This window comes from Gopherus flavomarginatus, chromosome 8 (assembly GCF_025201925.1).
Source record: "Gopherus flavomarginatus isolate rGopFla2 chromosome 8, rGopFla2.mat.asm, whole genome shotgun sequence".
NCBI lineage: Eukaryota > Metazoa > Chordata > Testudines > Testudinidae > Gopherus > Gopherus flavomarginatus.
The window spans coordinates 29,333,455-29,348,776 of NC_066624.1; the positions used below are offsets into that span (position 1 = coordinate 29,333,455).

Consider the following 15,322-nt stretch of genomic DNA (forward strand, 5'->3'; position numbering starts at 1 on the left):
ACAACGGCCTTGTCTTCCTTGAGTGCTCCTTTAGCACCTCAATTATCCAGCTCTATGCAGTGGGTCTTTGTCAGAATGGCTGGAAAAAAAGAAGTTGTTGATCCTTTAAGGGTTCACTTGGCAAGTGATAGCAGAGGGTGAGGGTGGGGAAAGTTTACACAGAGGAAGGGAGTATGGAACAGCAGGAGAGCACGAAGCAGCTGGACTTGGGGTGGGGATGTGAGGCACTGCCTTTCCTGCTGATGAAGAGTGTTGGATTTATACCCTGTGCCATGCTGGAGAAGCCCTCTTTCACTCAGATCAGCACTACCCTTCCCACTCATAAAATCTGTAAAAGGACCATGTTTCTTCATAATCCCCTATGGACGTTATGACAGTCACCCTTCTTTCCTTGAGAACTGGGAAGGAATATTTTCCTCACGACCACATTAGCTGAGGTGGGGTGTGGTTTGTCACCTTTCCCACAGCAAGTCTGGGACCTTAGGGTGGTGGTGCAGAGGGTTTAGATTATAATGTAAAACTCATAGCAGATGTCCAGTGCAGGTACTCATTATAGAATGGAAACAGTTATCAGGTAAAATGGATTGGAAAAGTATTTGAAGGAGAACATTTCATGAGGAACAGGGATTCGGGGCTCCTATATCTAGTACAGTGGGGATCCAATCCCATTTCTGTTTTGCTAGCCCCCAGCTAAGGGAGCTTAGGAAAGGGGATTCAAGACACCTACCTCGAGTGCAGCAGGGGAGCTGACCCCTCTCCTTCTTTCTAATCTCCCTTTAAAACTCATGCCAAGGAAGTCACAGCAATGAGGTGCCTGCAGCCTGGTTGGGGATGATGTGGAAATGATTACGGTAATGATGATGACCTGCACTGTACAATTTATTGCAGGGTATTGCCAAATATATTTTAAGTGAATAAAGTTGTGGCCTAATTAAACCACATCCATTGCCTTCTATCTTTCTTCCTCTGTGTCTGAGCAATATGCTTCAAGTGAAGATCTGTTCAAATCCTCTTTGGCAAGAATGATGGTGATTGTGATGTTGAGCTTCAAAGATCCTTTAAGTCATGAGTGCAGTATAATTATCTAGATAGGTAATAAGGAGACAGGATTCCCATTATCATAAATGGAGTTTCTGCATGTAGAGGGCTCACAGGAGTAAGAAGTAGCTGTCTGTAGCTTAATAAAACTCAAGGATATAGTTGAAAGCTAATATAAAAAGTTTAAAAATACTTTTTGATAATATTTTCAATTATATTTAACGTCTTCCATTCCAAAATACAATCATTCCTATTTAACTCTGCAAAACTTTTAATTTTCTGTTCATTCGTACTAGACCATGATTTCATACCAGTATTTGAGCATTTTTCCTATTTTATTCTAAATACTAACATTTAATTGTATTTATCTAAAATTGTACTTGTTCTGAAATTATGAGTAAAGACATGATTGGGCTAAAAATATCTGACAAAATACAGCATCCAGTCAGATCACTCAAGATTTCCAAAACGTCTGTTAGTCTATAAGGTGCCACAGGACTCTTTGCTGCTTTTACAGATCCAGACTAACACGGCTACCCCTCTGATACTCAATCCATATTATTACTGTATTTTAGGAGTCTAGTGTTACTTTTCTTAAAATCAATATCAAAATTCCTGTTGACTTCAGTAGAAAGAGGTTAGGACTAGAGCTGTGGGAGAGGAAATGTATTTTCTGTTCCATAGGAAATCCAAAATTTGAAAAAAATTTCCATTCCAAAATGGAACAGCAACAACAAAGTTCAAAATATCATTGAAATGAAATTCTGGAAAAAAAAACATCTGGGGTTGATCAAAACATTTTGTTAAATAAAATAAAAAATTCATTCCTGTTTTGACCTTTTTATATTTTTTTAAATATTTTATATAAGTATTTAATTTTGTTTCAAAAATTCATATCAAAAACCTTCTTAAAATGTTGAGATAGGATATTTTGACATTATTGAAATGCTTTGTTTTCTTTTTTAAACAACATTTTCTCAAAATCAACACATTTTCTAAATGTTTTCATGTTGATAAAGACATCATTTTAAGTTGAAAAACAGTTTAGATGATAATATTCTAGTTTGGACCCTCATATTAATCATGTACATGTCAAATAATTTATTATGTTGTTAAATAAGGACCCGATTCTTGTGTAGAAGAGCATTGACTTCAGTGAATCTATGTGCATTTGTAAGGTCACTTGTGTACAGTGAATAAGATTAACAGACCCTTGATGATAAATTACTTTTAATATATGAATTGACCCTTTATTTATTGATGATCAATTTAACTGTACATAGCACATATTATTGGTGTACAACTGTGGGCATGTAAAGTGAAACCCATCGAAAATCTCCTTTTCTGTAAACTGTACCAATAAAATCATTTGTATTAATAACAAGGTGGTTTATGGTAGATGACAAATTCAATATGAGTCAACAATGCAATGATTAGGCAAAAAGCACACCAGCTAAGCTTCAGTTGGCGTACCCATTCAATTTTGGGCACGGTTTTAAAAAATAATGGATAGCAATGAAACTGTCAAAAGATTTGAAAACTAAGACCTGTGAGGAAAAATTAAGAAATGTGCAATGTTCATTTTAGAGAAAAGAAGATTTAAAGGAAATATGGTAGCTTTGTAGAAGTATACTCTTTAAAGTAATATTATGAAGTGTTTAGGGCTATATTAAATTCATTTATAGTGAATCTCAGTGTTACAGACATCTTGGGAATGGAGGTTGTCTGTAACTTTGAAATGTTCATAACTCTGAACAAAGCGCAGTTCCCGTTGCCTACCTTTAAGATGCAATACAGGCACAGTACAGTATTTGTTTTTTTGTTGGGTGATTTTTTGTTTTGTGTTTTTTGGTCTCTGCTGCTGCCTGACTGGTTTCTTCTGGTTTCACATGGTGTCCAGTTGACCGGTCAGTCCATAACTGTGATGTTCGTATCTTTGAGGTTCTCCTGTAATATGGAAAGAACAAGAAGTACTGAGGTTAAATATATGGGGAAGTATTTTCTAAGTATTTTCTATGTGGAAGATATTTTGAAGGGATTTGGTGGGTTTTTCATTATAGGAAGCATTCACACTTAGATCAGACATTCATAGGATTTTTCAATTCAGGTAACTTTAATAATTAGATTCTGCTTTTGGAAGCACAGATTTCATATGCAAAGATTGCAGTGGGAGCTCCATACAAAATTTGTAAGATAGTATTTTTTGGCTCAAGGACTGTGTATATACTGCTAATAAAAATGTATTTGAATATGGTATGTACTTTGTAAACTTCACTTCATCCTACCTAAAGAAAAACTCTTAGATATGTTATGACATACTCAGTCCTGTTCTTGATCAATTCTACCTGCCATTTGTAAATTAATCTTTAAGTGAATATTACATTGCCCACTGTAACATATTCTTTGTTTACTAACCACAGCTAGTGTTAGCATTTTATAATATGTTGGCTAATTGGCTGTTAATTGTTAAGAGTTGCTCTCTGAAATCAAGTATTACCAGTTGTTTATAGCCACTTGTAGCTAACAAATAAATTACTTATGCATATTCCAGACATAATGATATATACATAAAATATTACAACTGCAGTGCATCAAGGATGATGATTAGGATAGATAGGCATTATGGAATTCAAAGATTCATGAACTATTTTTGAGTTAGAAAATAGTCTGTGTTTCGAGACTTTTTACTCATAATTTTGTAATTTAAACCCATGGTTTTCTCCCAAGGACAACAAATTATTTTCTTAATTAAAGAGAAACCTACAGTATGTATTAAGGATAAATACTGCACCACCCAACTCCCCATAAAAAGCTACAGAGTCGTGAGTGGTTGAACCAATTCCTTTTCAACATAATAAGAGATAAACGTATAGTGATGGTGCAGATCCAAGGATTCTGTCTGGTTGGGTGTCATCATTAATCAGTCAAAGTACAGAAATGGATGGTTTTATGGCTAACACATAGAACTGGAAGTCAGATGATCTGGGTTCTATTCCTAGTTCCTCTGCTGCGTGTGTCTGTGTTATTTTCAACAGTTCAAGCATATTTGCACCTAGGACTTGCATGTGACACCTATGATAAGATTAATTTGGAAAAGGCAGCTTTAAAAAACTGCTAGAAACAGTAATTGACCAAGAAGAGTTTTTCCTGATTATGAAATTTTTCTAGCTGGGAAGGCCAATGATTCAAACACTTACTCTGGAGGAACTAGGATGGAAGTCTGTGGAAGCCTATAGAATGATTATTTCCTCCATGCACAGTTATCTTAAACTCAGTTATTGTTCTGACTTGTTAACTTTTATTAATTACTGTTGATTTAAGTACAGCAAGCCATACTTTTCCAAAACACTAGAGCTGGGCAGGCATTTCACAGGTGAATCTGCATTATGAAACACAAATAAAAGAAATATTTAAAATTTCCTAAAAACAAAATTTTAAAAAATTCATACTGATTTTGACTTTTTTCATTTTATATTATAAATTTTAAAATATTGAAACGAAAATTCATTTCAAAATGGAAAATAGAAACATTCCATTCTGAAGAGGTTGAAATGGAATATTTTGATCTTATCAAAATCCTATTGTCTATTGTTCTTTATCAAAATTGACATGTTTTTGCAAAACGTGTCATTTTTTATCTATTTGCATTTTTCAGCAGAAAAACATTCCATTAGAAAACTTCTGACCAGCGCTACAAAATATCCTTCTCAAAATCTTGTAGTCAAATGTCTTCATGACCAACATTCTAGGATCCGCTAGGCAGGATTTTGGATCTGTCTGCTATAGAAACCTGCAAAAGACCCATCAGAGAACCTCATTGCTAGGTGATGGCACATTTGCTTTCATTAGAGTATCTGTGGGCATATATTATGCTGTACTCTAAAATGTACTGAAAAAGTTAACTAAATTGCATAGCCAAAAAAATCAGAAAAGACAGGGCTCCAGGATTGTGCAGCTCAAGTGCTGATAAGGACTTACAGTTTGAGAAAAACTATTGGAATAGGGGTCTCAGTGGTTCACAGTTTTAATGCACAACATCCAGCATGTTTGTTAATTCAAAAAAAAGTCAAGATTTTCTGAGGCTTTGTGCTGTAAATGAAACAGCAGAATCAATGCTGTTGTTTCCATCTGTTTCCAGGTGGGAAAGAAACAAGGTAATGTGCACTTGTAGTTACCATGCCATATAGAACAATGACTTCACTTGGTCCCCTGTATGCTAGTGAACTCTGACTTAGCAAGGTGTGCTTTTCTCAAGCGCAGCAAGCATTTTGGATCAAAGGGCTATGAAAGACTGAGATAATAGCTATGTTCCATTTATCACGTCTTAGTAAAACGTTCTCCAGACAACACCCACATGAATAAAAGACTGTGGGTTGCAGTCTCCATTTGAAATGTCATATTGCAACTCCCATTATTACTCTGTTTAAGGTATGGCTTTATTTTTGCACAGATGTGTGCTTGAGTGGTTAAGTATAAACGTGTAGCCTGGTTATATTTTGTGTATTTGTTTTGTCTTATTCATATTTCTTTTCTTCTTCCTCCAACAACTGACTCGGAGAATTCACTCCTACGATACCTGAGTGATGACAAGATCTTGGTGATCCAAGAAGAGCCTTTAACACAGAAAGACAACAAGAGAGACACAGGCCGCAGGTCAAGGAAAAAGGGCAAAAACACAAGTAGTCCGAACTATCCAATTAGCCCATCTATGTTAACATCTACTGTTAGCGTTAGGCTGGAACCTGGGCAGCAAGATGTCCTGAATTTCTCACTAGCTGAAAGCAACACTGTTCCACTGTACCACGTAAGTTCATAAAAATTTGAAGTTTTAATTTTTTTCTTAATAGCCATTGGAACTAGGATTGGCACAGCGGAAATATGTTCTTATATCTTACAGTATCATGTTGCATGGCAGGGTTCTATGGTTCATTTTTCACATCCATACCATAAGATACAGAGCTCATCTGAAAACCATCTGGATATTATGAAAAAGTTCAGTCCATAATACAGAGAACACTTATCCACTATGGATAGGTCTATATTTGAGTCAGCATGTAGACTGCAGACACTGCTCACCCAATTAGCCTGGGTATAAATAGCAGTGTAGAAAGTGAGGCACAGCGTAGATGAGTATAGTAGAGAGAGGCCAGTACCCTGCATGGATCTCTGCACACTCAGTAGTGCCTCCCATATCTATTCCTGGTGCAAGAATCTTTCCATGCCACAGTGAAAGACTCTGGCAAAAGGGAGGCAGTGAAGGAAGGATGTGACAACAGCTCCCTCACTCAAAGGTCACATTCTCCTGTATCTTGACTATGGTTAGTGAGTTGTAGTTTTAACATGTTAGATGGTGAAGGTAACACATAGATGAGAGTCTAGGGTTTCCTTCAACCAGATAACGTGAAAAAATATTAATTTCCTTGTCTTCACTAGGATTTTTGCACGTTAGTTGACTTCTATCAGTTAGCACATTAAAAACACACCTTTATTCCTAGTGAAGACAAGGCCAGTGTGACTCACTTGGTGGGATCTCTTCATTTCCAAGTAGATTGGCTCAATCCCAGACTCTGCTCCCCGGACAATTGATGCCAAACCAGGAGATCTTCAGTTCGGTGTGTAATCGTTAGGTGAATCCAATAATGAACTTTTTGCAATATCAGAGAATATGAGTCTCCCCATGTTCTGAGTTTCTGCAGTCGATACAAAGAGCTCATTGCTTGGACCATGAAAGCATTCTCAGTCATAGTGAGTAGAGGGGCATGTCCCCTGACATCCACGTTACCTATCTTTTGAGGAAGGAAAAATTGGTCAGAGGATCCCTGACACTAATTGCCTACTCAGGTTGTGATTACTCAGTGCTGTTAACCTTGTTGGCTGGGTCCCTTTGGACCTGCTCCAAATTGCAGATCTGCTGTCCTGAGACCCAGTGGTTCAGTCATTCAAGCAAGCTCTTTCTAAAATCTTGGGGAAGTCCATCTAGTCCAATATCCTGTTACCAACAGTTGCCAGGACCCGGGGCTTCAGAGGAATATTAGAATTTCAGAGTATGCTCCCCATAATAGATCTTATCTTTATCTTTTGTAGACAAAGATTGGCTTACTCCCTATAACATGGGGTTTAATATGCCTTCCACAACATTTTTGTCGCTGTTAATTATGGTAATTGAGAATATTCTTTATATTTATATAAATGCTCAGTCTCTTTTCAAATCTTGTTAAATTCCTGGATTTAATGACTTCATGTGGCAATGAGTTCCATGGTCCAATTACACATTGTGTGAAAAAGTATTTCCTTTTATCTGTTTTGAATTTCTCACCTTTTTATATTATTGACTGTCCCCTTGTTCTTATGTTATGATGCGGGAAGAAAAACAGGCATTTTTGTTCTTACTTTTTAAATTGATTTTCTGCAGAGTGAGACCAACAATCTGGAAGCCTCAGCCACATAGATATTGCTGAAATCATGGTTGTTTTTTCCCTGAGTTATTTGATTACTTAATATAGATGCAAATAAAGTTAGCAATTGGTTCTTTAGTCAAGCTGCTCTACATGGGAGGAGGCTAGAACCTGAAAAGCCTAACAACCATCTGGGTGGGGCTCCCTATTAGGAGATAAGGAGGGAGAAGCCCATTTCTGATTGGTTAGCCCACTATGCAGAAACTCAGTATTCAAGGTAAAACCAAAATCTCCTTTGTTCCACGTGTCTGAGAGAGAAATTAGTACATATCCAGAGTGGACCACACTCATCACTGATTTAACCTCATTGATATCAGTGAGGATGTACCAGGGACAAATCTAACCCTGTGTTAAGTAATGTTGAAAGTGAAGTTACTGTGGCATTATAACTTTTTTTTTTGTAAAACTATTCTTCCAAAACACTATTTCAGTTAATATATTTTTATTTTATTTAACAATAACTCCATTACATCTACCTACTTTATCAAATTCCCAATATATTAATCTGAAGTGCTCCAGCAGAGTATTCAGTATTAGTGGACTGTTTTTGTCAGCACAAATAAATACTCTTGCTCACTGAAACTGGGCAAAATGGTTACCTCTGAGACATAATTAAGTTGTTATGCATTGGCTTTAGCTTTGTTACACTTCATTAGTCTTGGTAAACAAAAGACATTTAATTTAGACTATAGTGTCTATATGCATGAATAAGTAACTCAAAATGATGTTTTTGTTTTCCACTGGAACATGTAATTATCAAAAATGTTTAGAACCAGAGAGCAAATGGCTTTTGTTTTTATTTTGTTTTGTTTGGGAGGGAGGGAATAGTTACTACTTCTGCTCAGATGCAAAATTGACCAGGATATTTTTGAGTAATAAAAAACAGTTATGCTGCTTTTGATGTTTGCAAAGAGCTATTTCTACCTGGAAGAAAATGACATCAAGGCCTGACCATATGTGCTTGGGCCCAAAGAAAATAATATGAAAGCTTTTCTAGAAGGCTTTGTATTGTGATGTTCAACCATTCACTGGGATTCCACCATATTCATTATATACGTTTCCATCTACCTCATGGCTTAGTGGAAGACTTTGACTGGCCACTATAGAATTATAGAAATATAGGGCTGGAAGGAACTTCGAGATGTTATCTAGTCCATCCCCCCATGATGAGGCAGGACTAAGTATACCTAGACCAGTGGTTCTCAACCTACTTATCATTGTGGGTCACATATGCACCACCCCAACACACAGACCCCTATGCCTAGCACCCACCCCAACCCAGAGACCCCTCCACAGAGTGGGGCCAGGAGCTGACCCCAGTGCAGGGCTGGGCAGCAGGGCAGCCCCAGGCCCCACCACGCGGCAAGGCAGAGCAGCCCTAGCACCATGGACCCCATTATGTGGCAAGACAGAGCAGCCCTAGTGCCACAGACCCCGCCACATGGCAAGGCAGAGCAGCCCTAGCACCATGGACCCCACCATGTGGAAGGCAGTGCAGCCCCAGCAGCTCCGGGCCCCACCATGCCGAGCAGCCGTGGTGGCCTTGACCCCAGCCATAAGAGCCCTGCGGCTTTTAGCACACAGCTGAGAACCGCTGACCTAGACTGCCTCTGACAGTGTTTGCCCAACATGTTCTTTAAAACCTCAACTGACAAGGATTTCACACCTTCCTTGGTAATTTATTTCTGTACTTTTCTATCCTTAATGTTAGAAAGTTTTCCTACTGTTGAATCTAAATATCCCTTGATGCAGATTAAGCTGATTACTTTCCTCAGTGGACATGGAGAACAATAAATCCAGGATCAGATTCACACTCAGGAATTGGATCCAGTAATGTTACCCAAAGTTCAACAAACTTCCCTGAGGCAGATGGACACTCCATGGCCTTTTCTGCAACAGGCATATGAGCTGATGCTGGACTGGAGCAATTGGCAGGACTGGCACATGCCACTTCGGGTGCTTTGGCCATACTGACCAATTCCCACTTATCCTTGCCCTATAAGAAAGTCTAATTGTTTGGTTCCAGATCAAGCACAGCCTAAATCTGTGAATCTGAGGTGATTGAGTCCTGTAGAATCAGAACCAATAGATACAGAACATTCTTGTAACTTAGTACAAGATAAGCTTTTGGAAGAAGAGGGAGATACATCCCCTCCAGTTGAATTTAAAAAACAAGAAATTGAATTAGATAGTGGTTCATCTTTGGCCAAGAATATAGGAGAGGCATCTTTAGAAAATGCTATTCAGTTCCATGAACTAGTAGACAGAATAGTGTCAATTTTTAAATAACCATCCTTGTTTTCAAAATATTAGATTCTACTACAAGAAATAAAATATCTTTGCCAATATTAGAAGGGCTTCAACAACCAGCAGAAGCAATCTGGTCCAATCCATCTTCATGTTAGCCAAAAAAGGCTGACAAATTATACCAGATTCCATAAGAGGGGTTTTCATGTTCACCTCCCTCTGATTCACTTGTTGTGATACCAGTGGTACAAAGATCAAAGTCCAAGTCTCTTACACTCCAAATGAAAGAGAAGGGAAAAAGTGAACACTTTAGGAAGAATTTTTTCTTCAGCTTCCTTGAATATGAGAGTGGCCAGTTACCAAGCTAGATATCAATTTCTACTTTGGGAAAAGATTTCACTTTTCACTAAAAACCTCCCAGAATTTAAAAGTATCATTCAAATTACCGATTTTCTGTTTGAGAAACTGTCTTCTAATAGATGAAAAGAAGTCTCTTCTATCTCATTCTCAAAAAATCCCCTTCATTGAGGAATTCTCAATTGGAAAAAAAAAAGGAAAGATTTCCTCCCAGAGGAAAGGTTCATGAAGCTACACAACAATATTCAGAAATTACTTCATGAACCCTCTCAACAACTTGATTCTACTTGGTCTCATGGCCTCAGCAATGTATATGATAACTTATGCCAGGTTAAAAATGCAGCTGCTTCAACACTGGGTTTCAAGAAATCTCAAAGCCAGCCTGGGCAGTGTATTAAAGATATTCACTATTCTGAGAAAAATATGAATATCTCTAAGGTGGTGGCTCAAACCATAGAATGTTGTCAAAAAAGCTTTATTCAACTCTGTGTCAAAACTCTTCCAGAATGGGCGAGAACATCTAAAAACAGTTTTTCTTTTGGAGTCTTTGAAGGCACCAAGAATCCCTTCTTCATATGCATGTGTTAGAACTGAAAGCTATTAATCTTCCTATCCTTCCTTCCACAATTACAGAATTCAAGTAGCAACGGACACCATGTCTATAATGTACTACATAAACAAACAATGTGGAGTTCAGTCACCTCAGCTCTGCAAGGAGGTGATAAAGCTTTGGAACTGTTGTATCTTATATAACATTTGATTGTTTAGAGCATGGATCAGATGAGCAGGGATGCTCAGAGATACACAAGTGGTCCCCGAAATATTTGGTAATTCAGTACTTTTTTAGCTGTAGGTCTTTCTGGCCGTAGACCAGTTTTGCTGTCAGGTTCAATACCAAGAGTCCCCAATTTTGTGCAAGATGTGTTCCTCCTCAGTTGGAGAGGGGCCTAATATAGGCCTTTCCTCCATTCCCACTCATATTAAAGGTTGTTAAGAAAACAAAACAGGACTTGGCCAAGATGATCTTACTTGATTCTGTATGGCCAAAATAGCATTGGTACACCACTCTACTCCAATCCAAGGGAATATTCAAGTTGCTTCCAGTGAAAATGAATTAGTTTCCCAACAGGAAGGGGAAGTTCTGTTGAGGCGCAACATGTTTTAATTCTAGGAAGCAGACCACTAGAAAATGTTATAGCTTGAAGTGGAAAAAAATGTTATATGGGTGTCTAACAAGGGTGTTGTCCCAGTCTTGGCTTCTATTCATTACATTTTAAAATATTTATTGCACTTAAAAACGATGGGTTTGTGTCTCCTCACTTAAGGTCCATTTAGCAGTGATAGTAGCTTTTCATAGTCATATTTACGGTAACTATTTTAGTCAAAAGATTTTTTAAAAGTTTATTGAATTTGTACCCCCCAGGATGAACCCGAGCTCCTTTAAATTTGTCTCCTCCCTTTGAAGTCTGAGTGTTCCTAGTTTCATCTTTCTGAAAAGACAGCATACCTTCTAGCGGTCACGTCCACTAGAAGGATTAGTGAACTACACACTCTCATGGCCAGTCTCCCTCCCCATACTGTTTTTATAAGGATGAAGGTCTTTGGGCCTCACTCCAGATTCCTTTCTTAAATAATGTTGGACTTTCACATAAATCAGTGTATTAATGTTTCAGTATTTTTACCCAAACCCATGCACATAAGGGTGAATCCAAGTTACCCAGCTGTATCCATAATGGACCAAAGCAGAATCCCAGAAACAATTCCATACTTTTTGGAGTTTGAAATTCAGATTTAGTGGCTCAGGAATTTGCCTTGTCATAACTAGTGCTGTAGTGGTCCTTCTACCTTACCATAGTGATGGTATTTTGATCTATTCTCCTTTTCACAGTCTTTGACAATCTTTAGGTTACATAGCTCCTGTCTCTCTCTTCCTGTCCAATCCCTGAAATGGAGCTGGTTGGTACTGTAACCAGTATTATTGGTTGGTACATTAGCAACTCCTTTTGTCAGCAGCACAGTCCCACAAATGGCAGTGAATGTGGTAGGGAATTACATGAGTTTTACCTGATTTTGAGGGGAAATAATTAAGTGGTGATGGCTTGTTTGAAAAGTTTGCAAGCCATACAAACCCTTTAAAGCAACCAGGGCTGAGTCAGTAAGCAGGGCTGGCTTTAGGCCGATTCCTCTACTTCCCCCGAATTGGGCCCCCCACCTAAGAGGGCCCTGCACCCTAAAGAAGAGCGCCTAACTTAGGCGCCTTTTTAATTTTTACTCACCTGGCAGCGCTCTGGGTCTTCAGCAGCAGGTCCTTCATTCGCTCCGAGTCTTCGGCGTCATTTCGACGGCAGTTCCTTCAGTGCCGCAGAAGACCCGGAGTGAAGACCCGGAGCGCCGCCGGGTGAGTCATCCCTGCCACGGCCCCGTCGAAACTATTTTAATTGGGCCCCACACATCCTAAAGCCGGCCCTGTCATTTATTCTTAGGTACAAATACCCGAGTTCCCAAACAGAGAGCTCTCTTATATAATGTCTTGTATTAGCAGATGTGTGTTTGTACTACTGCATTCTGCTCAGTGGGATCAGAACTGTGTATCTACGTGACACAGGCCCAGTCATACTTGTAGATAAAAGCTTATGGCTTTAGGGGTCAGTGTTTGTGGAGCAGGGAGGAGTTCTGGATTTCATTCCCCTTTGAAGTTCCTTGGGACCATAGTGGATAGGAAAGTGACAACAATGTTATGGGTTTAAATTAGACTCCTATTATTTGAAAATAGATGTTTATGATTTAATATATCAATAGGCATGTACTGGAAAAAGTCATATGCAGGTTGGTACATTATACTAGATCTGAAAGTTTTTAAGAAAAGCTGTCATGTACAGCAAGTCATTTTAAGTGAATGACCAATAGAAAGCCTTCATATTCCATCTGAGTTTCTTTTATTCCTCCTTTTGTCTCTATAGTTTGGCCTTTTGGAAATCCCTCTTTTCATTACATTCATAGTGAGAAATGTTCTGTAGTTAACCAATGCTGGGCAATAATATAATAAGAAAATACGCTGAGTAAATAAGTTTACAGGAGTTGGTTAGAAGCAACTGTGCACTGCATTTGGAAGCCACAGTTTCCTAAATTACACGAGTTTTAAAAGGCAATTTAGCAGTGGATATAGAAATCCAAGAGTAAATTCATTTTCACAGTATAAGATTGTGATTTGATACAGCTTGAAACCGTGCGCAAATAACTGCTTGTCACTGGTATGCATAATAGTCATCTTGTGTGGCTTCAGACCTAAAGGGACTACATCATTTTATAATCCTGCCACACTCTGTCACGCAAACTGTTTCATACATAATCTTACCAATTACTGTAATAAAAGGGAAAGCATCCACTGTTTATAAAATGATTATTAGCTAATGGTCTGTAACACTATATAGCAAGCTATAGTGTTAGATGGTTACAATGGAATATTCTTTTACTTCTAGTCCAGAACAATCATTGTTTGAGTTATATGTACAGTAAAATGTCCATTTTGAGTATCATAAAATTTTTGCTGATTAACTAGCTGTCATTTTTATAGCATGCAGAATTAAGAACTCCTGTGGCTTGGTCCCTGCAGCCTAGTCTACGCTAAAAATTAGGTTAATCCAACTACATTGCTCAGAGGTGTGAAAAATTCACACCCCCAAGTGATGTAGTTAAGGTGATCTAACACCCCCACCCCCAATGTAGACAGCACTAGGTCGGTGGAAGAATTCTTCCATTGAGTTAGCTATTACCTCTCAGGGAGGTGGATTACTAGAGCCCTGCACAGATAAAAATTTATATCTAGGGAGGCAGATATCTGCGGATATAAATCAGTATCCACAGAACCGCAGGGCTCTCCCAGGAACCACAAGGTTGAAAGGAGCAGAAAATGGAGCCGCCACTCCCAGGAGCCAGTGCCCTATTCCAGCAGCTCCTCCGGTGCGGCTGTACTGCCTGAAGCCCTGCTCCCATCCCTGCCACGCAGCTGTCTGCATCTCTTGTCTGGGGGCATGAGTGCCGCTTGAACACAAGAGTGCAACCAGGGACATGGTCTTCTCCTCTCGCCACTGCAGTTCCTGGGAGAGCCCTGCGGTTCCACGGAAACTGATGTATATCTGCGGATATCTGCATCCATGGTTATACACTTGTATCCGCGCAGAGCTCTGTGGATTACCTACGCCGATGGGAGAACTTCTCCCATCAGTGTAGGTAGTGTGTACACTGAAGCACTACAGTGGCATGGCTGCAGCTTGTTGCTGTAGCATTTCAGATGCGGACAATTGCATGAAATTTATGTCAGACATGGAATTCTGTCACACCTGCTTGGATTCATTATGTGTGAAAACTATTCAGTTCATTCTATCCTGGCCACCTTAAAAGCTTCCAACTTTATTTTACAGTTATTTAAAAAAAAATTAGAATGATTACAAAATTATTTTGCTGTGACTGACATTTTGGATTCATTCTACCTAAGGTGTGAGTCCTTTGAAGGCGTCGATAGCTTTACAAGTCCTGATTTGCATTCTAAAGCATATTTAACATTTCCAAAGCTCACATGCTTTTTAACACAAAACATTTTTAAACATTTTTAAAAGACATGGGGATTTACTCCTTGAGTAAAAAATGGTAGCCTGCACTTTGTACTGCATGGCTACAACAATTTTACATTAATAAGATGATAAGATAAAGTTTTGTCAACTGTGAAGTAGAATGGGCTGGAAGAAATTAAGGAAATTATAGGCAATCATACTACATACAGCGCTCAGGTCTATTCATAAGAATCACAGTAAGAACATAAGAACGACCATATTGGGTCAGACCAAAGGTCCATTTAATGGCATTTGGTGTCAAAAAGAGAGGGGAAATTACACAAAGTTATATTTCTGAATAGAGGCTTAATTTCTCTGAGCAAACTGCCTTCTTTCCTTATTGTATAATAATGTTTTCTGATTTTTTTCTTTTGCTTTTTAGTATTTATGCTACATACAACCATCTATATAATGAAACTTCAGGTTAGCAAGACTCAGGGTTTACAGTAGACTGTATAAAGAATAACCAGCTGCAGTGACTATGAGGTTTTACCAAACCAAATTTGTTGTGAAAAGATGATGTTCTACTGGCTTATTAAAATACATAAATAATTTGTTTTTGATACTGCTAAGTGGTTCTACTCTCTTGTTTGTCTCTCTGTGTTTTCCCAGGTG

The 15,322-nt window shown here is 38.4% G+C and overlaps 1 protein-coding gene across 1 annotated transcript in view; it reads left to right on the forward strand.

The window, feature by feature from the left end:
- LOC127056817 (connector enhancer of kinase suppressor of ras 2-like) overlaps positions 1-15,322 on the forward strand; it is a 523,096-nt gene that overhangs the window by 376,740 nt on the left and 131,034 nt on the right. Inside the window, exon 13 of the mRNA XM_050965117.1 lies at positions 5,587-5,842. Within this exon, the coding sequence (XP_050821074.1) occupies positions 5,587-5,842 (256 nt within the window). The remainder of the gene's footprint in view (positions 1-5,586; positions 5,843-15,322) is intronic.